Source organism: Erpetoichthys calabaricus, chromosome 6 (assembly GCF_900747795.2).
Source record: "Erpetoichthys calabaricus chromosome 6, fErpCal1.3, whole genome shotgun sequence".
NCBI lineage: Eukaryota > Metazoa > Chordata > Cladistia > Polypteriformes > Polypteridae > Erpetoichthys > Erpetoichthys calabaricus.
Window position 1 is genome coordinate 118,385,325 of NC_041399.2, and position 21,943 is coordinate 118,407,267.

A 21,943-nucleotide genomic window follows, 5' to 3' on the forward strand; every position below is an offset into this window, starting at 1 on the left:
AAATGACAAAAGAAACCAGCAGTTATCCATTTTGCTTGTTACCCTTTACACCTATGTGTATTTATCGTGCACTATTTGGTTTAATTAAATACTTCGAAGGAAAGAGAAGAGAAAAAAGTGAAGGATTGAGAATTACCCATCCATTTTACACTTCAAAGTATTTGGATGATATCCTTAGACTGGAAAAAAAAATCTAGGATATGAGAATGACTTGACATAGCAGAGTTAAAGCACTAACAAGCCATGAAATGTAATTATTGGCAAGGATTGTTTTCTAATTAAGCAACTGCGTTGGAACAAAAACCCGCAGCCACTGCGGCCCTCCAGGAATGACTTTGCCCACCCCTGATCTAGATACAGTATATACCTTGATATATTTGGGATAATTTTATTCTGCGAAGTTGTGTATGACACACAGTTTTAAGATTAATTACAGCATGTTCCTTTCCCAGTGTTGCCTAAGATCATCTAGTTGTGCCCATGGTAAATTCTAGAAATACTGTTGATATTGTTCTCACTACTGTCTAATGTATATTCAAGTGTAGATGCTTATGAAAGATTGGGGAATTTAGGCACATTCCTTTTAACAAGATTTCTGACTTGTAACTAGAAAAAAATCATGTACTAAAGGAATTCTATATTTAAGGCATGAAGATGTGAAAACATTGTCAGTATAAACATATGTGAAGATCCAGATACCTAATGACTTTCAGAAATGTAATGCTTTATACTTTAAGGCTGCAACATAAACTTTTCCTACAATGGAGCTATAAAACACCTCTAATGTAAATGGTTTTTTAAATTGGTTCCATATTTTGAATGGCTAGTGTGCAATAAGACTGCTAGTAAATTCACAATAATTACTGATGACTGAAACACAAACACTAGGATGAACATTAAGAAACAAAAGAATATAGAGAAGAAAGCTGAATATTTATTTACAAGTCTGACCAAGCAGGAGCACTTTCATTACCTTCTACTTCTTTCCATCGTCTTGAAATAGAAATTTTCAAAACCCAAGGTCGAAGTCAGGTAATGCCATGTCAATCTCAACTAGTGATCATAATGAGTTCTTGCCAAAATTATAAAGTAGGTTGGAACCATCATTGTAAAGAAAATCTGATTTTTAATTGTTTTAAGTAGTACATATCAGTTTATTTCTGGTTTATGGAGGATTATTAATAGGATATTCCAGCTAAGGAAGGAATAGATGCACAAGCAATGTAGTTTAGGACATTACAATATATTTTTTTCTGGCACCATTATCCAATCAGATGCTATTTCAAATAATGCTGTTAAAGAACTGGGAATAATTGTACATCCAACACTATCTGACAGATAAGCAAATTATTTCCCCCAAATGATGTGAGTGTTAAGCATTCTTAAAAACATGTGACCCAATGATACAGGTGCTTGTTCACAATTTAAATCTTGCCACTGATAACATTTTACAGAATGTTAAGGTGGATATGTACAGTTTACTATTATGATTTGCACAGATTTGAGAAGAATGTACTGTATCTTATGAATGAGTAAATTCCATACCCCATCTCAGATTCTGATCGACAGGTTCTTTTGCTACGTTTGCCTAAGAATGTCTAGTGGAGCACACCCTGAAATAAGCTAAGTGAGTTGGAAAATTCTGTCTATATCTGCATCATTACTAGCAATATGGTTTCAAAAGCAAACATAGATTTTGGTGGAAGCTTAGGGAAATTGGGCTTATTCCTTTATAATGTAAACATAAAAAAGTAGTGCTACTGTAATATACTGTATAGAGTGCCCTCCATAATATTTGAGACAAATGTATATGTAAATTACAAACTTTTTTTAAATTATTCCCACATTTCAAGACACCATAATGTTTGGGACATAGCAATGATAGTATATGAAAGCGGTACTTTGTTGAGTGTCCTTTGCATGGAATGACTGCTTGAAGTCTGTGATTCATAGACCTCACCAGGTGCTGAGTATCATTTGTAGTGATGCTCTGTCAAGTCTCTAGTGCAGCCATCTTCAGCTCCTGCTTGTTTCAGGGGCTTGTCACATTATGTTTTCAATTCACCATATGGAAGGCATACTGAACTGGATTTAAATAGGGTGACTGGTTTGGTCATTCGAGAATTTTTCATTGTTTAGATTTGAAAAACTCCTTTGTTTCCTTAGCAGTATATTTGGGATCATTACCTTATAGGATGGGGCGGCACGGTGGGGCAAGTGGGTAGTGTTGCTGCCTCGCAGTTAGCAGACCCAGGTTCGCTTCCTGGGTCCTCCCTGCGTGGAGTTTGCATGTTCTTCCCGTGTCTGCGTGGGTTTCCTCTGGGTGCTCCGGTTTCCACCCACAGTCCAAAGACATGCAGGTTAGGTGCATTGGTGATTCTAAATTGTCCCTAGTGTGTGGGAGTGTGTGTGTGTGCGTGTGTGCGCACCCTGCGGTGGGCTGGCGCCCTGCCCGGGGTTTGTTTCCTACCTTGCGCCCTGTGTTGGCTGGGATTGGCTCCAGCAGACCCCCGTGACCCTGTAGTTAGGATATAGCGGGTTGGATAATGGATGGATGGACCTTATAGGACAGGGGCCATCTAATGCGTTTTAAGGCAATTACTGGAACTTGAGCAGATCTTTCTATAAACTTCATAATTTATTGTGCAACCGCTGTGAGCAGCTACATCATCAATGAGGATTAAGTATGCCAGTATCTGTGGCAATCAAGTATGCCCAAGCCATAACACTACCACAATCATGTGTAACAGAAGAGGTGGTATGATTTGGATCTTGGGCCATTCCTTTTTGTCTCCACATTTTGCTCTTGCCATCATTCTGATAAAGGTTTATCTTTGTCTTGTCTGTTCACAAGACCTTTTTCCAGAATTCTGCAGGCTCTCTTCAGTATTTTTTACAAACTGTTATCTGGCAATTCTGTTTTTGTGTCTAATCTAGTGGTTTGCATCCTAATCTAGTGGTTTGCATCTTGCAGTGTGGCTTCTGTATTTTTGTTCATTAAGTCTCTGAAACATGCACATTTGCTTCTTGAAGACTGTTTCTGATCTGTTGCACAGGCGTTTTGGACTTTTTTTTTTATAGTGAGTATTCTTCTGTCATCAGCAGTGGAGGTCTTCCTTAGCCTACCCGTTGCTTCGCAATTACTGAGCTCACCAGTGCGTTCTTTCTTCTTAATGACATCCCAGACAGTTGATTTAGGTAATCCTAAGGTTTTACCAATGACTCTCATAGTTTTATTCTTTATTCTATTTTCAGCCTCCTAATGGCTTCTTTTACTTTGCAAAGTTCTTGTCCTCATGTTGAACAATGACAACAACAAGCTCCAAAGCATGGAACAATGAAGCAATGAAACAAACCACAGTAATCACAGACACCTGTGACGCCAATTACCCCAATCAATATGGTGCCCTGAAATAGGGGGCACTATGTATAAAATGTGTTGCCATTTCTACAAGGCATAACCAAAATATATGTGAATATCCTTAAATTAAAGACTAAAATGTACACTTTAATCATGTTTCAATTGTTTGATTTGTAAATTTAAATTATGAGCACTGGGGTAAATCAAGGATGTGTCTTTGTCCCAAACATTATGGAGGTCTAGTGATGTCTTGATACCTACTACCTTCCTCAAATGAAATACAGTATAGGTTAAAAAAGTGGGGAATATCTAATTAAACATCATAGCAGTTGATTCTAAAGACTCACTGCCAGAAGATTGCCTAGTGCAGTCAGTTTTTTGAAAAGACAGGCAGTGGGTGTTTGAGCTTTGGCAAAGTTGGTCCGCTTCATGTTTTCATTACTAGCATAAAAAATGATTTGCTATTATACAGTTTATATGAGTATTCTTAAAAGGTTGTTTGAAAGAAACACTCATTTAACTTGATTAATTTTCCTTAATTCTCCAAGCTAAAGTGAAATGTATAGATGAAGATGATTGACTATTAATACATTTTCTGTTGCACTTCATAAAATTACAAATATTAAATGTAAACAGGTTTTTCAATTTCATTGTAGCTGTAACTTCTAGATATTTGAGCACAAAAAGTGGTCTATTTTAGTCTGATGTTCAATAATAAAAGCACACTGTTATTCAAGTTAATTTTGAAACCCAGAAATTCATGCAATAGATTTACTTTGTGTGGCAATGATGAGTATAAATGCTTGATATTATACACAACCACACCATCAGCATAGACAGATCTTTTTTTGTATTTGCTTACTTTATCATGCTTTTTACCTCCTATTGTTTGCAGAAAAGAACAGTCAGGGTTCAACAGCAGTTACAAAAAAATTGGCGATAATGGAGAATTGTGTTTAGTTCCATATTTTAATATGAACAGAGGACAGAGGAGTTTGGGCTGTAATATTGTAAACTGATTCAAACTTGTATATTGGCTCAGAACCATTATTTGTGTAGCATAGTAAACACATATGCTATCTAGATTCATCTCTATCAAGAGCTTTCTGTGCATCCAGAGATAACAGGACCTCTGAAAGCTCAAAAACTGCAAGGGTATATTAAGGGTATATACTAGTGCTGGGATTCGATTAAAAAAATTAACTTATTAATTGCATAAATGTATGTAATTAATCACAATTAATTGCATCTAACATTAAAAAAATGTAATTATAAAATGAATACATAAATTATGAAGTAAACAGAAAATTAATGTAGAATTAACACAAAGGAATAAAAAAAATGAATGGTATACTTAAACAATGGCCTTAAACCTGAACTTTTAACAAAATTCTACAAGAGCAAGTACAACCTGAATTTGAATGCCTTCCTAAAAGGCAAGTAGAAAAGGCAATATGAGAACAAGGCCAATATATTAATTCTCAAATTGGCATAGCATACAAAACACAGATGTGTTAAAGTAAAAGAATGATCTAAAGAACTTTTGACTTTGAATGCACTTCTAAAGACTGATTTCATTGAAAGAATATGCATCTCTTAAATGGACATACATTAAAACTTCTGCTTAAAACTCTGTAAATACTATCCTCAATTCTTCATCACCTTCAACAATTGAAAATTATGCAAGTGTTGTGTCTCGGCAGTCTCCGAGTTGATTTTTTTGCTCTCCCCTCTCCCAGTTTAGCATGTCTAAGAAATTTTATGCTTTTGTGGTTGGTAGAATCGTGGTGTGCCTTGGGATTGTTTAGGTTACAAGAACGTGACGCCAAAGATAAACAGTTGGAAAACATTGGTCTTCCTATGCCTTTGCTCCTGGCATGCTAAAAAAGATCTTCTCAGCTACCATCTCACTAAAAAACTGACACTGTGCATTACTTGGATTGTTATGTTGTGTTCTTTGCATAAATTAGCCAAGATACTTCAAAATGGAATAATAGGTAGGAATAATCATTACACACATATTTCATAGAACTGTGCCAGTATATTAGGGCAGTCAGCATTGCAAGCTACCTGGCAGACTGGTGAGTTAAATACAGAGGTACTAGAGACTTATTTTGGTTTTAGTGCCACTCAAAGATAACTTATTTAGCACTTATGTGATATGACATTGATTTGATTGTCTTACAGAAACATGAAATGAAAAAAGAGAGAGAGTGTGGAATTTTTACCTTTGCAACTTTTCTCTAGCATTGCATCAGAACTGCCATAAACCCCCCTACCCCACCCCCTTTCCTCCACTCATAATGTCCCAGAGGTGTTCTATTGGATTTAGGTCAGGCGAGAGTGGGGACCAGACAATGGTATCAATTCCTTTATCCTCCAGGAACTGCCTGCATACTCTTGCCACTTGAGGCCGGACATTGCCAATGCACCAGGAGGAACCCAGGACCCACAGCACCAGCATAGGGTCTGACAATGGATCCAAGGATTTCTTCCCAATACCTAATGGCAGTCAAGGTGCCGTTGTCTAGCCTGTAGAGGTCTGTGCGTCCCTCTATGGATATACCCCTCCAGACCATCACTGACTCACCACTAAACCGGTCATGCTGAACGATGTTACAGGCAGCATAACATTCTCCACGACTTCTCCAGACTCTTTCACGTCTGTCACATGTGCTCAGGGTGAACCTGCTCTCATCTGTGAAAAGCACAGGGCGCTAGTGGTGGACCTGCCAATTCTGGTATTCTATGGCAAATGCCAATCGAGCTCCATGGTGCCGGCCAGTGAGCACAGGGCCCACTAGAGGATGTCGGGCCCTCAGGCCACCCTCATGAAGTCTATTTCTGATTGTTTGGTCAGAGACATTCACACCAGTGGCCTGCTGGAGGTCATTTTGTAGAGCACTGGCAGTGCTCATCCTGTTCCTCCTTGTGCAAAGGAGCAAATACCAGTCCTGCTGATGGTTTAAGAACCTTCTATGGCCCTGTCCAGCTTTCCTAGAGTGCCAGTCTCCTGGAATCTCCTCCTTGCCCTTGAGACGATGCTGGGATATACAGCAAACCTTCTGGCAATGGCATGTATTGATGTGCCATCCTGGAGAAGGTGGACTACCTGTGCAATCTCTGTAGGGTCCAGGTATCGCCTCATGCTACCAATAGTGACACTGACTGTAGCCAAATGCAAAACTAGTGGGAAAAAAAAACAGTCAGAAAAGAGGATGGAAAAATGTCAGTGGCCTCCACCTGTTAAACCATTCCTGTTTTGGTGGTTGTCTCATTCTTGCCCCTCTAGTGCACCTGTTGTTAATTTAATTAATGTCAAAGCAGCTGAAACTGATTAACAACCCCCTCTGCTACTTAAGTGCCTAGATCAATATCCCAGAAATTTAATTGACTTTATGCTATACTCCGATTAAAAAGTGTCCCTTTAATTTTTACACACACTCACTCTCACTCTTTGGCTACTTTATTAGGTACACCTTAATAATAATAATTCTTTTAATTCTTTGCATTTATATAGCGCTTTTCTCACTACTCAAAGCGCTCAGCAATTGCAGGTTAAGGGCACAACAGAGCAGAGTCCCTTTTGGCACTCATAATATTGTAGCAATTTCTCGGATGGGTTTTTTCTGTTTTCGCAGCTTAAGGACGGCTTCTTTCACCTGCATGTAAAGCTCCTTTGACCGCATGTTGTCTGTTCACAGAAAAATCTTCCACATGTAAGCACCACACCTCAAATCAACTCCAGGCCTTTTATCTGCTTAATTGATAATGACGTAACGACGGATTTGCCCACACCTGCCCATGAAATAGCCTTTCAGTCAATTGTCCAATTACTTTTGAGCCCCTGAAATGAAGGGATTGTGTTAAAAAAATGCTTTAGTTGCCTCACATTTTTATGCAATCGTTTTGTTCACCCCACTGAATTAATGCTGAAAGTCTGCACTTCAACTGCATCTGAGTTGTTTCATTTAAAGTTCATTGTGGTAATGTACAGAACCAAAATTAGAAAAAAGTTGTCTCTGTCCAAATATTTATGGACCTAACTGGCTTTTAAGTATGCGAAGCACCGCGGCACAAAGCTGTTGAAGGCGGCAGCTCACACCCCCTCCGTCAAGAGCACAGAAAGAGAGAGACAGACAGAGAAAAACAAGCAAGCAAAAATCAATATGTGCCCTTCGAGCTTTTAAGTATGCGAAGCACGGTGCAGCATGTCGTTTCAGGAAGCAGCTGCACAAAAGATAGCAACGTGAAGATAATCTTTCAGCATTTTTAGACTAGCGTCCGTATCGTCTAGGTGTGGGAACAGCCCCCCTGCTCAATCCCCCTACGTCAGGATCAGAGAAAGTCAGCGCAAGAGAAAGAGAAATGTAAGCTGGGTAGCTTCTCAGCCATCTGCCAATAGCGTCCCTTGTATGAAATCAACTGGGCAAACCAACTGAGGAAGCATGTACCAGAAATTAAAAGACCCATTGTCCGCAGAAACCCGCGAAGCAGCGAAAAATCCGCGATATATATTTAAATATGCTTCATATAAAATCCACGATGGAGTGAAGCCGCGAAAGGCGAAGCGCGATATAGCGAGGGATTACTGTATACGAGGGGGGACCCAGAAATAACCGGAAATATTTTTAAAACGTGTTTAATTTAATTTTCTGTACAAACTACAATTAGTCTCCTTCAAAGTACTCTCCATTGGCGAAAATACACGTATCTAACCGTTTGTTCCATTGTTCGAAACATTTTTTAAATTCATCTGAAGTAATGCCCATTAATGCTCTGGTTGTTTCTTGTTTTACCTCTTCGACGTCAGCAAAACGCCTTCCTTTCAAGTCTTTTTTCATCCGAGGGAACAAAAAGAAATCACACAGAGCTAAATCCGGTGAGTAGGGTGGGTGGTTCAGGGTTGTCATACCGTTTCTTGCCAAAAATTGGCGAATGCTGAGAGCAGTGTGAGATGGAGCGTTGTCATGATGAAAGAACCAATTGCCCGACTCCCACAAATCAGGGCGTTTCCTTCTCACACTGTTGCACAACCTACTTTTACAAAAAAATTCACTGAACACAAGCACAACCTTCCAGACTGATGGCACTTGGCAGACTGACATGTGAGGAGTGTAACTAGATCGCCCTAGCGGCCCAACCACGTACTACAAGTACCAACCTAACAACAACAAAATTCCGGTTATTTTTGGGTCCCCCCTCGTATATGTATATGTATATATATATATGTATATGTGTATATATATATATATATATATATATATATATATATATATATATATATATATATATATATATATATATATATATATATATATATGTATATATATATGTATATATATATATATATATATATATATATATATAGTGGGCGGCACGGTGGCGCAGTGGGTAGCGCTGCTGCCTCGCAGTTGGGAGATCTGGGGACCCGGGTTCGCTTCCCGGGTCCGCCCTGTGTGGAGTTTGCATGTTCTCCCCGTGTCTGTGTGGGTTTCCTCCGGGCGCTCCGGTTTCCTCCCACAGTCCAAAGACATGCCGGTTAGGTGGATTGGCGATTCTAAATTGGCCCTAGTGTGTGCTTGGTGTGTGGGTGTGTTTGTGTGTTTCCTGCGGTGGGTTGGCACCCTGCCCAGGATTGGTTCCCTGCCTTGTGCCCTGTGTTGGCTGGGATTGGCTCCAGCAGACCCCCGTGACCCTGTGTTCAGATTCAGCGGGTTGGAAAATGGATGGATGGATGGATATATATATATATATTCCATCCATCCATCCATTTTCCAACCCGCTGAATCCGAACACAGGGTCACGGGGGTCTGCTGGAGCCAATCCCAGCCAACACAGGGCACAAGGCAGGGAATCAAACCTGGGCAGGGTGCCAACCCACCGCAGGACACACACAAACACACCCACACACCAAGCACACACTAGGGCCAATTTAGAATTGCCAATCCACCTAACCTGCATGTCTTTGGACTGTGGGAGGAAACCGGAGCGCCCGGAGGAAACCCACGCAGACACGGGGAGAACATGCAAACTCCACGCAGGGAGGACCCGGGAAGCGAACCCAGGCCCCCAGATCTCCCAACTGCGAGGCAGCAGCGCTACCCACTGCGCCACCGTGCCGCCCTATATATATATATGTATATGTATATATATATATATATATATATATATATATATATATATATATATGTATATGTATATATGTGTATATATATATATGTGTGTGTGTGTATGTATATATATATATATATATATATATATATATATATATATATATATATATATGTATATATATATGTGTGTATATATATATATGTATGTATATGTGTATATATATGTGTATGTGTATATATATAATATATATATAATTTAATAATTAGGCACTGGTAATAAAAAGGATATAATACATTTTTGAAAAGTAGGCAAATGCTTGATAAGGCCTTTACCTTGAACACCATGTGGAGCATCATTTGTAGACCACTCTTTCCCGTGTATTTGCCAGCAATATTCAGAGGGGATAGATCAAAAAGGTTTGCCCCTGTTTCAGTACAGATAACATGGACCAACATTTTTTTGCCAACTCCTTTGGGACCTACTAAAAGGATGGACTTTACAAGAGGTGCATTTTCATGAACACATGCAGAACCTGTGAAAAGGCATTCAAAACAATTAGTAAAAGAAAATATAACTCAATATATAATTAAGACTTAAACATTTTAATTAAAAAACTCCAGAAGACTGAAAGAAAAAAATATTAGGAGATGGTTGTGCTGGCTGATCTAAAAAGTCAGGGGTCACCAACTCTATATATATATAAGAGATGAAAGACTGCTGTTTCAAACAGCTATTTCAAGCATTGTGTAATAGATAGATAGATAATATGGTAGAGTCCTAGTCTGTAACGAAAAATGAGACCTTGAAGGAAAGACAAAAATGATTACAGAGTAGAGAAATGAACTGGAGATGAATCAAAACAAAAGTTAAATATAAACAAAGAAAATAGTTTATAAAGATGAAAAGAAAGAGCACAATCATTCTTTTGAACACAGTGGCCAGTGAAAGTCAATTTGTTAGGTAGATCAGGTACGGAGGACTTCTTTTGTTTTTTATAAATATACTAAGATTATTCCTTAATATTTACATTAGAATGGGAAAAAAACTTTTAGCCAATTAATTACCTAAACTGCCAGAGCACACTCAGTTTTAGGAAAAAATAATTACAGGCTTTGTGTATGTTTGAGAGATGTCCAGGTTAATATAAGCCTTTACTGGAATACATTAACAGAAGAAGGGATGGAAGCATTTTTTCTATTTAGTTCAGCTATTTGCATTTCCAAAATTTTAGCTAAAATCTTGAATCACATCTAATAATGTTGGCTTATTATGATTTTTGGAGACTGCTAATTTTTTTTGCAATGACTTTTGTTAAAGAAATTCCACAGTTGCTCAGTTAATGAGTTTTAAAATTACAGGATATGTCATGCTGCTTTAACCTTCTTTCCAGAAGTTGACTTAAAATGAAAAACAGTCCTCAACTGACTTGATTGAATATATAATTTGTAAATAAAACGCAATAGTACATCTGTTTTAGGCAATGTCATACCTAAAGGTAAAATAGCATTCAGGGATATCACTTGTCGTACATCAGACAATGATGGCATAGGCTCAATATCAGTTTGACGTAAAGTTGTTCCCAGATAGCTGTATTCTCCTAATCAGAAAGAAGAATGAAAAAAATGAAAAAGAGCTATTTAATACAACTTAATCAAAACAACAGGTAGGTTAAAATCCATTATGTGCTATCTTTTTGACTATTGTACTTATTTCTTTGCTTTTCAAACTTTATTATTTTTTTTTAAGTTAAGGATGCTTAATTTATTTCTAGCCACTACAACATTTTTCAAACCCACATTTTCCATTATCGAACACTGGAAGCCACAGTTTCTTCTCGCAGCATTTAGCACATAAGCATAAATCAATATGGAATAGAACACCTTTTCTTTGCATGACCATACCACCCCTTAATGATATTAGAACGAATCATAGCTGGCAATTAACCTAAGGTACCTATCTTTGGAATGTAAAAGACTTTGCATGGATCAGAATTTATACAAATCCAAGCCCCTAAAACTTTTAAGGCAGTACTGCCCATAATGGATTTTCTTCCATCCATATGTGCATTGTAAATCCCACTCTTAGCCATTTCATGGTCATGATGACTGAAGCCTAACTTGGTAGCATTTGGTGCAAAGTTAGGAACAAGCTTTACATGGGACATCAGTTCAATACAAGCTATTAATTTATTTGTCAGGGCTAACATTACAAATTGATCTGGAGTTACAGTGGTTTTGATGTCCAGCATTCCACAAATAAGAAAACGTGCACACAACCTAATAATATTTCTTTCTACCTTAGTTGCAATCAATGTGGAACAAGTGATTTCTGTTTTTTTACTTACAAATGAAGTAAACTAGCTTTGCACAGATAAGTATGTAACATAAGGAGTAGTACAGTATCCACTTTAGTTACTATTTTCAAATCATTTTGTGCTTTCATTTACATAGGCCTTATTATTGTCAGTTGGTGGTGGATTTTGTTTGCTATAAATGTACAATACATTTTGTGATTTAAAGTACAGATATTTTAATTAAAATTCCATTGGACAGCCATTTTGGGATTGAGCTTTTCTGCTCTGCAGTGAGTTTATGGTATTTTGTAATTCTGGGATTATCAACCTGTTTTGCACAGAAAGTATCTAGCTTTGGTATTTATATTTTATCAAAAAAAAAATCCTTGTCTTGAGCTGTGCTTTGTTTATATTGTGAAGAGCATAAGGATTTATAATATTTTTTAAATATGTTAATTATCTCTTTGTGCTTATTAATGTTTCCTGCTATGTTATTAATCTGTTATTGCATTGTGAATTATCACATTATGTATTTGTTGAGCTAAACCTTTATTGATGTAACTTAAAAATAACGTATTCTGCTTCTGTTGTAGTAAAAATATTAAATTATGATTGAAAAGCCAACCTTTTCATATAGAGTGCCTCATGTGAAAAAGCACATACTGTACATGACCAATCCTGGAAATCTCTGTACCAGATGACTTTCTAGTATGAAATTTAGTTTTAAATAAAACATGCAAGATAATTTGCCTTCTAAAAACTGCCTTCAGGGTTTATCAGGGTGTTCCTGTAGAAAACTCTGGGGAAACATTGGTCTCTGATGCAAAATTTTTGGCAATGAATTTTATAAAATCCTCATCCGCTAACTAGAATGGGTGAAGTTGCCAGTTGTGAGATGAGTTTATGGGGATAACAATTTGAGCTCCAAAATAGGAGGGGAATGTTTAGAGATGGCAATAGCATCGTATTTGTAAGATTTAACATAGAGTAGTAGATTATTACTGATAACATTTTTTGCAAAACAGTGTGCTGATACAAAAAAATACTGTTCTGCATACATGCTGCATATATGTTAACCAGAATTAATTTAGATTAATTTAGATTTATATAGGCTCCACAAATATCTCCCTGAAAGTCTCCCTGTTGCTACAAATGGATTTGTTTGTGTGATGGACTGAAATTCCCATATCTCTGATTTTTCTATCACAGAATAAAAAAATCGGATAAAACTGATCTTTATTTGTTAAAGATGGAAGATGTTAGAATACTTTTTTTCTCTTAAATTCCTGATTGAAACCTTTAAAATTCCAACTTACAAAATGTATTGATTGATCACAATTAACCTTCACCTGTTATAAAAGAAATTATGTTTTAGAATTCAGCTTTACAACTAATTTCACATCTTCATTGTTGAATCGTACAATCACTTTACTAACTAATACATTTCCAAATGGAAAAAGACAAAAAAGATGCACAGTGCCTGTCTAAGGTGAATTAAATGTTAAACTGATATACTGACAGTGGTTAAAATCTTAGCTCAGATTTTAAAAAAATGCGGTAAAAGCATAACAATTGCTAATCACCACAGAGGTTCCAAGAAAAGAAAAAAAAATAAAAGCGTATTATTATTATACTGTATACCTATATATACATATACATATATATATATATATATATATATATATATATATATATATATATATATATATATATATATATTATGTATACTCATATTACTATTATTGTCAGAGAAGCAAGTCAAACTTCAATTCAACCCCCACCCATGAGAAAGAGAGGAAGGCCAACAGCCAGAGTAAAACTTTTAAGAGTAGAAAAGGAGAAAATCCTTTTCCCCAGTATGAATGCTTATTCTAAAATGATAATAATTAGATCATGCTAGGTTTTTAAAAAGTTTGGCACAGATTCTCTTAAGTAAAAATTTAATTTTTTTCAATTTCAAATCGTGTCACAAAATAAACGTTTTGAGTAGTGAGATGCTCTTATTGTTACTATTATACAATAAAAACATAGTTTTATTTTCTCAGTCGCTTTCACGCTCCCCCCAATCTGACACTGCTGTTTTTAAATAAAGACGTGCTATAACAGAGGTTAACTCGGATGTTTCTGATTTAAAGAGAACATGCCGTAGAGCTGAGCGTAAATGGAGGAAGACTAAACTAACTATCCACTATGAAATATTAAAAGTTAAAATAACAGAATACAATAACACAGTCCGTCTTGAGAGGTGCTGCTATTTCTCGAAGATTATAAATAACAATGCTAGTAATCCCAGAATCTTATTTTCGACGATTGATCGTCTGTTAAACCCAGGTAACTCAAAGGAATGCCTCCTAAGTACTTCCAGTAAAACCTGTGAGGCTATCGCTGTATTTTTCAATCAAAAAATTAATGATATTAGAAATAACATAGTATATCTCCCCAACACTAAGGATCCTCCTAAACCCCAGTATTCCGTTATAAACAAACTAAACTCTTTCACTAGGATAGATTTACCTGATTTACATAAAATAATTTCTCAAATGAAACTCTCCACCTGTGCCCTTGACCCAATACCAACAAATTTTTTCAAAGAAGTATCGGGCGTGCTAATTGATAATGTTCTTGACATAGTAAATTTGTCATTAGGTACGGGGGTCTTCCCAGACTGTCTTAAGACTGCTGTAGTTAAACCCCTACTTAAGAAAAATAATCTCGACCCCTCTGCTCTTGAAAATTATAGACTTATCTCTAACCTGCCTTTCTTAAGTAAAATTCTAGAGAAGGCAGTCATTATGCAGTTAAATGAGCACCTCAATAAACATGCTATTCTTGATAAATTTCAGTCAGGTTTTAGAACAAATCACAGCACAGAAACTGCACTCGTTAATGTAGTAAATGATTTGCGGGTAAATGCAGACAGAGGTCATTTATCTGTTCTCATCCTCTTAGATCTGAGTGCCGCATTTGACACCATTGATCATAATATTCTTAGAAATCGCCTTAGTCAATGGGTGGGCCTCTCTGGCAGCGTCTTAAATTGGTTTAAATCCTACCTGGCAGGGAGAAAATTCTTTGTTAGTTGTGGTAATTATAATTCAAAGACACATGATATCCAATATGGTGTTCCACAAAGCTCTATCCTGGGTCCGCTGCTCTTCTCAATCTACATGCTTCCGTTAGGTCAGATTATCTCAGGGCACAACGTGAGCTACCACAGCTATGCTGATGACACACAGCTGTATTCATCAATTGTACCTGATGACCCTGAATCTCTTGATTCACTAACACAATGTCTAACTTGTATCTCAGAATGGATGAATAGTAACTTTCTCAAATTAAATAAAGAGAAAACCGAAATCTTAGTGATTGGCAATAATGGATACAATGAGGCTATTAGAAATAAACTGGATGCATTAGGATTAAAAGTCAAGACGGAAGTAAAAAGCTTAGGGGTAACCGTTGACTGTAATCTAAATTTTAAATCGCATATTAATCAGATCACTAGGACAGCATTTTTTCCACTTAAGAAACATAGCAAAAGTTAGACCTCTTATATCATTGAAAGATGCGGAGAAATTAGTTCACGCGTTTGTTTTCAGTCGACTAGATTACTGTAACGCACTCCTCTCAGGACTACCCAAAAAAGACATAAATTGTTTGCAACTAGTGCAGAATGCAGCTGCTAGAATCCTTACCAGGAAAAGAAAATCCGAGCACATTTCTCCAGTTTTGATGTCACTACACTGGTTACCTATACCCTTAGCAGGGTCCTGGAGGGTGCATGGGAGTTTGCCCAACCAGTCTACATGTGTTTTGTGGACTTAGAAAAGGCATTCGACCGTGTCCCTCGGGGAATCCTGTGGGGGGTACTCCGAGAGTATGGGGTACCGGCCCCCCTGATAAGGGCTGTTCAGTCCCTGTACGATCGGTGCCAGAGCTTGGTCCGCATTGCCGGCAGTAAGTCGAACCCGTTTCCAGTGAGAGTTGGGACTCCGCCAGGGCTGCCCTTTGTCACCGATTCTGTTCATAACTTTTATGGACAGAATTTCTAGGCGCAGCCAGGGTGTTGAGGGGGTCCGGTTTGGTGGGCTCAGGATTGGGTCACTGCTTTTTGCAGATGATGTTGTCCTGTTTGCTTCATCAGGCCGTGATCTTCAGCTCTCTCTGGATCGGTTCGCAGCCGAGTGTGAAGCGGCTGGGATGAGAATCAGCACCTCCAAATCCGAGACCATGGTCCTCAGCCGGAAAAGGGTGGAGTGCCCTCTCAGGGTTGGTAGCGAGATCCTGCCCCAAGTGGAGGAGTTCAAGTATCTCGGGGTCTTGTTCACGAGTGAGGGAAGAATGGAGCGTGAGATCGACAGGCGGATCGGTGCGGCATCCGCAGTAATGCGGGCATTGCATCGGTCTGTCGTGGTGAAAAAGGAGCTGAGCCGCAAGGCGAAGCTCTCAATTTACCAGTCGATCTATGTTCCTACCCTCACCTATGGTCATGAGCTATGGGTAGTGACCGAAAGAACGAGATCGCGAATACAAGCGGCTGAAATGAGTTTCCTCCGCAGGGTGTCTGGGCTTTCCCTTAAAGATAGGGTGAGAAGCTCAGTCAAAGAAATGATAGTCCAGACCATTGTTAAATGGCATTCCAACGTAGATTTGTGAGGTTTTTTTTTTAGGTTGGGTAATTCAAATCAATTAAAAAAAATAATAATAATAACAAATATTAATGTCAATAAACACCCAGTGATACAGTGTTATATTTAGTGTTGTTCATCTCGTTCACATGTGAATGCTGAGAGCCAAGAATTATGCTTGGCCCTCCTAACATTTAACATTTATAGTAATCATGGCGCACAAAAGAAACTAGCTGAAGAACCCTGCTGTACAGGAAGGAGCAAAGCCGGCTCTATTTTCTGAGGAGGCTGGGCTCCTGTAACATATGTAAGAAACTCCTGTAGATGTTTTATCAGTCAGTAGTTGCCAATGTTATCTTTTATGCTGCAGTGTGCTAGGGAGGTAGCTTAAAGAAGATGCTGATTATATTGACAAGCTGATAAGGCGAGCCGGATCTGTGGTAGGCAATGAAATGAAGTCTCTGGTGACAGTGGCAGAGAAGAAGACAATATGTAAGCTGCTATGTATTATGAGCAATGAACATCACCCACTACAAAACCACCATAATTAAGCAGAGGGGTTTGTTTAGTAGTAGGTTGATATTACAGAACTACTATATTGACAGATACAAGAAATTTTTTGTCCCCAGACCCTTTAGACTCTAACTCTTCCCAACAAGGGGTGGGGGAGGTGGGTTCTGGGACTGATGTTCCTTCTCTGCTCTTGTGGGGACTACCTCATTAAGCTATATTAGCTATGCACTACGTCTGATATCTAATTACTTTGTCATCACTGTATAACCTTTTTCAGTTACTGAGATTGCATTTCACAGCCTGTACTTAGTGTTACTTGTATAGTGTGTACTTAAATATTTGTATCTAACTTGGTATAATTCTTGGCTACTGATACTTAAATTTCCCTCAGGATCAATTATCTATCTATCTATCTATCTATCTATCTATCTATCTATCTATCTATCTATCTATCTATCTATCTATCTATCTATCTATCTATCTATCTATCTATCTATCTATAGATATGAAAGCACAAAACAAATTTGTTCTGACAATATTGCGTATAAATGTCTTAATCTATAATTAAGTTAAAAATGCATCAAAGCTTCAATTTATTTAGCAAATGTTGGAGGAAGGGTTGCACCATGTTTAGCACTTAAGTGCCAACCTTTAGAGTTTTAGGTTTGTATTCCTGTTTCAACAAAGACACATTTGACTTTGCAAGCTCCCCAGAGTGCAAATTAGACTAATTTTGTATATCTATTTTCCAACCACTTTCAAGGCCTTTCCCATCTTTCCCTATAAAGGTCAATTTTGATCTTCTGTATGCAGGTTTTTACTGAAAAATTACATCTCTCATCCATTTATCACTAAATTTAAAAACAAAAAAGAAACAAAACAACAATCAGGAAACTTTATATTAAACATAAGTATGTAATGTTTAATCAGGTTCTTTCATAATGCTAGCTTTCCTCTTTCCATTCTCCAGATCTTGTTCCTGCGCCTTTGTATAACTTATGTATGTGTTAAAGATTGTGGGAATCATTGTTTCTTTGACATTTATTCAGTTTCATCTGGAGAGGTGTAAATCTATAGTTTGTGGACCTAACTATAAAATTTTGAGGATATCAATTTTTGAGCAGACAAGTAGAAAATTTCATTTAATTGCTGGATTCTATTGTTACAAGTAATCCCACAATTTTGACGTTTTTTCCCTTTTAGGTCTGTATTTAGACACCACAAATTTATTAGGGACTGTTTTGCATTCAGCTTCTAAATTCAGTTTATTTGATGTGGGCCATGAGTATATGCATCACATCCTGACAGGAAGCACCAAAAACTTTCGTTTGATTATCAGTTTTTCTCATTTTATTCTCCATATTTGCCATTTTTCATAAGTTGACATAAAGATTTACATCAAAGTTATTATTTGATAATACCTTATGATACTCATATCCCTGTTCAGTTTACCATTTCTTTCAGTTCTTTCTGAGCTTAGTTATCAATTCAGTTCATAAACTTTCATGTAATTTTCCACACTGCTCTGCTGTCATAATCTAGAAGGTTGGTGTAGATGCCAGAATGACATACAATGTGTTTGTTAGGATATTAAACAGAGACAATGAGAGGTTGACTGGTCTAGCTTTAAAGCTTATACAGTATGTAACGAACTATCACTCCTGTCCTCGCTTCCACATATGTTGAAGGTCTTCTAGGTGCCGCCTCTTCTTCAAACTGTAACAGGGTGTAAAAAGGCTCTGATATTGACAAAGACTTAGTTTTATATACTTTTCAGAAATTTCACCAGAATTTATGCAATACAGAAATTGAATAGTAATAATATTTAAAAAAAACTCCATAAATAGCAGACCACTGTCTTAGGTGTCCATTCCCTGCAGTGCAGTTTGGCATAAAACCTATTAACATGTTAATTACATTTGATGTACAGGAGAATATCATGTTATATAGGAGTTATACCTCAGGGTACCTCTCAATTTCACATAATACACTTTAATATGATTCTTTATTTTATGTTTAAGTGCATTGGACAAAAATAAACCATTCTTCAACAAAACTACATTTTACACACATTGAAGAAAGAATAACAACATGATATTCAATACAAAACCTATCAATGTCACAATGTTGTGTTGTCAGAATTGCATACACAACCTCTAATGACACAAATCACTGTTGTCATAACAAGTAAACTTAGTCCATTAATTGTTCTAGTAAAAAGAAATTAATGTTAAGCTCTGTTGCCTGCAATTCATTAAACAGTACAGAGTTTGTAATAGCGGACAAGCAGTGATTAACTGCCTCTAAATAAATTACAAACTATCCTGCCAGAATATCCTTGATTAGGTAAATCAGTGTTTCAGTTCCAGCAGAAATTTGTAGGTATGCTATATCTATCTCATCAAACCACTTGGGATGTTAATTGTAGTGTTTATAATCCATTAAAAACTGATTTTCTTTCATCTGAACGAAATCCAGCAAACAGCACAAAACCTTCCCAACAGCAAACACTGTGTTGCTTCCTGCAAACCCTTAGAGGTCAATTATCTCTCTAGAGAGAAACTCTGGTTGTATGTTGTCATTCTGAAGGGCATTCCTGGTTATAGATACAGTCCCATATTTAACACAGCATACCATACTTTAAATATATACAAATACAATTTCTGTATTGTGGAGTTGGTACAGCATTGCTGATTATGACCTGAGAAACCCCTATAATTGTCTTCTGCCTTACTGCCATGTGTCATACAAAATGTAATTCACTTTTGAATGATCATGTAGCACTGTAATTATTTAAATGTTTTATCTAAAATATTTTAAAATAACTTTCCATTTTGCCTTCCCTATTATTATAAAAGGTCAGAGAATGATATTCTGCATTTTAGGTATAATTAAGCTTTTTAGGCTTTCAAAATTATTTGTAGTCTAGTATGAAAAATTTGCTTATTTTTGCTATTTATCTTGTTTTATTAATGTCATTGATTTTTGATTTACTAGACAACACTGATAGTAAATAAGTTAAATGATGCTTACCCAAATAATCTTTTAAAGTTACATTATTAGCTTGCTTAAGTATCCCCTGCTCCACCAGCTCCTGGTACAAAGATTCAATAGTTCTGCAACACAAGCATTGACTGAAATAGTAAAATTGTTTCAAATTATAAGAACACTTTTTTAATATACAATATAGCTTCTGTGGAAAATGTAAGCAGACTTCACCTGGCTAAAAATATATAATACTGTAAAATATTTATTAAAATATGCAGTCTCTAAAGTACAGTATGTTATTGCAAATGTATTCTTTTCATTTATTTTATACATATTGTATGAAGGATGCAATTTCAGGTAGGAAAAATGACTAGTGAACATTTGATAGACAATTTACTGAGAAAGAAAACATTTTGAAGAAGACGTCACATTTGAACATAGAGGGTAATAGATCAATAAAGAGCAATTGTGGACAAAAGTGCTTATTTCAAAGCAGTAAGTATAGTTCAATGCTCTATTTTAACTGGTCGAAAAACTAACTTTTTTTTTTTTTGATCTTCTAAGGACTGACATAAACATTGTTTAAAGAGTGCCCAACTAGTTGAATCATTCATAGATTAGGCGAACAATTTTTTAGCAAATCATTTTAGGAAATCAAATGAATAAACTGTTAAACTCTGGGACCTTAGAGCCTTGAACTTCTCAATATTAGTTGTTATTTTAAGAAGGAGGAAAGCAAATAAGTCAGATTGTTTCCATATATTTTAAAATATATTAATTACTTTTTATTCCATGTAAGCATTTACATATTGCTTGTTTGAAACATTTTAAAATTAATCTCTCTTCCTTATTTAGCAGATTGAGTAGTCTATACAATAATTGTACTTGGAATTCAAAGGAAGTCCACTCCATATAAATTTTTTGTATCAAGCATGTTTCCAGTTTTTACATAGAGACAATGCAGAGATGTAAGTTTTATGTAGTAGCATGTTTACTAGTCTGTCAAATGTCTAACAGTTTTTTCAGTATTAGGATATCATAATGCTATGAAATGTAGTGTCTGTGTAGGGGGCAAGACAGTTAAAAAATTAGCATGAACAACTGCCAAGTGCAACTGGTGGCTGTAACAATGTACAGTATGTATAGAATTTTTCTAGCAAGCTTTTTCTGCAGAAGAACTTGTACCACAACCTTTAATCCACTCGTGGCTGCAGCACCATCGTAGACTGACTAAAAATGTTTTCAGTGCTATACTAACATGGACTGAATTGTTGGAGGTTTGTGTTAGCAGGGATTCTGCATGGAATTTATTTAGGTTAAGTACATAAATTAAGTGCTCTTCAGGCACAGAATTGCTGACAAATCTAATCACGACAGGTAGATGTTCCACATTACACCTGTCTCTTGTTCCATCACATTTAATCATTTAATGCAAAACCCACATGAGTCTGCATTATCATAACTGGATTTAATATGGTTTAACACCATATTTGCTAGCATGCAATAATTTTCTCAGCGTGTCTTTGGATGTGTACTTTGTATTTTGTTGAATGCTTTCATTAATATCTGTGAGTTTAGAATCTTTAAACATAGTGTATTTAAAAAGCTGAATAAAAGGTCCAGTAGATACATCATCTATATTATTTTTACTCCCATCATGGTGTCCCAAAAATTGAAGTTAATTTACATATAAAAACTGCTTAACTTAACCAATACTTTCTAGTTGATTTTGCCCAAGTAAAAAGGAAATAGTATCACCTGTTTATGACTGCTGTACTCTGTATATGGCACTGACTATTACCATGTTTCTGAAACCTTCTCTTATGTTCTAGTGCCATCTTCCAGTTTGTAAAGCCATGATTGTGAATGTGTCCAAATCTTTCATAATGCCAAAAGTCTAGCAAGGAAAACAAAAACTTGCATCCCACTTAACTGAATATTCCAGCCAAGGTCAGGACTTGTGCCAGGTTGAGCTGAGTAACCTAACATATACACCAAATACTCACTTAGGTTAAGTTTTAAAGATGGGTTGACGTGGTGTAT

At 36.6% G+C, this 21,943-nt stretch overlaps 1 protein-coding gene across 2 annotated transcripts in view; it reads right to left on the reverse strand.

Annotated features, from left to right (window-relative positions):
• The window catches only part of zgc:153738 (uncharacterized protein LOC558115 homolog), a 289,186-nt gene that overhangs the window by 27,516 nt on the left and 239,727 nt on the right, over positions 1-21,943 (reverse strand). For both annotated transcript variants that reach the window (XM_028803884.2, XM_051928820.1), the window contains exons 14-16: positions 19,946-20,028; positions 10,968-11,075; positions 9,811-10,010 (exon numbers count right to left, since the gene is read on the reverse strand). In XM_028803884.2, the coding sequence (XP_028659717.1) occupies positions 9,811-10,010; positions 10,968-11,075; positions 19,946-20,028 (391 nt within the window). The remainder of the gene's footprint in view (positions 1-9,810; positions 10,011-10,967; positions 11,076-19,945; positions 20,029-21,943) is intronic.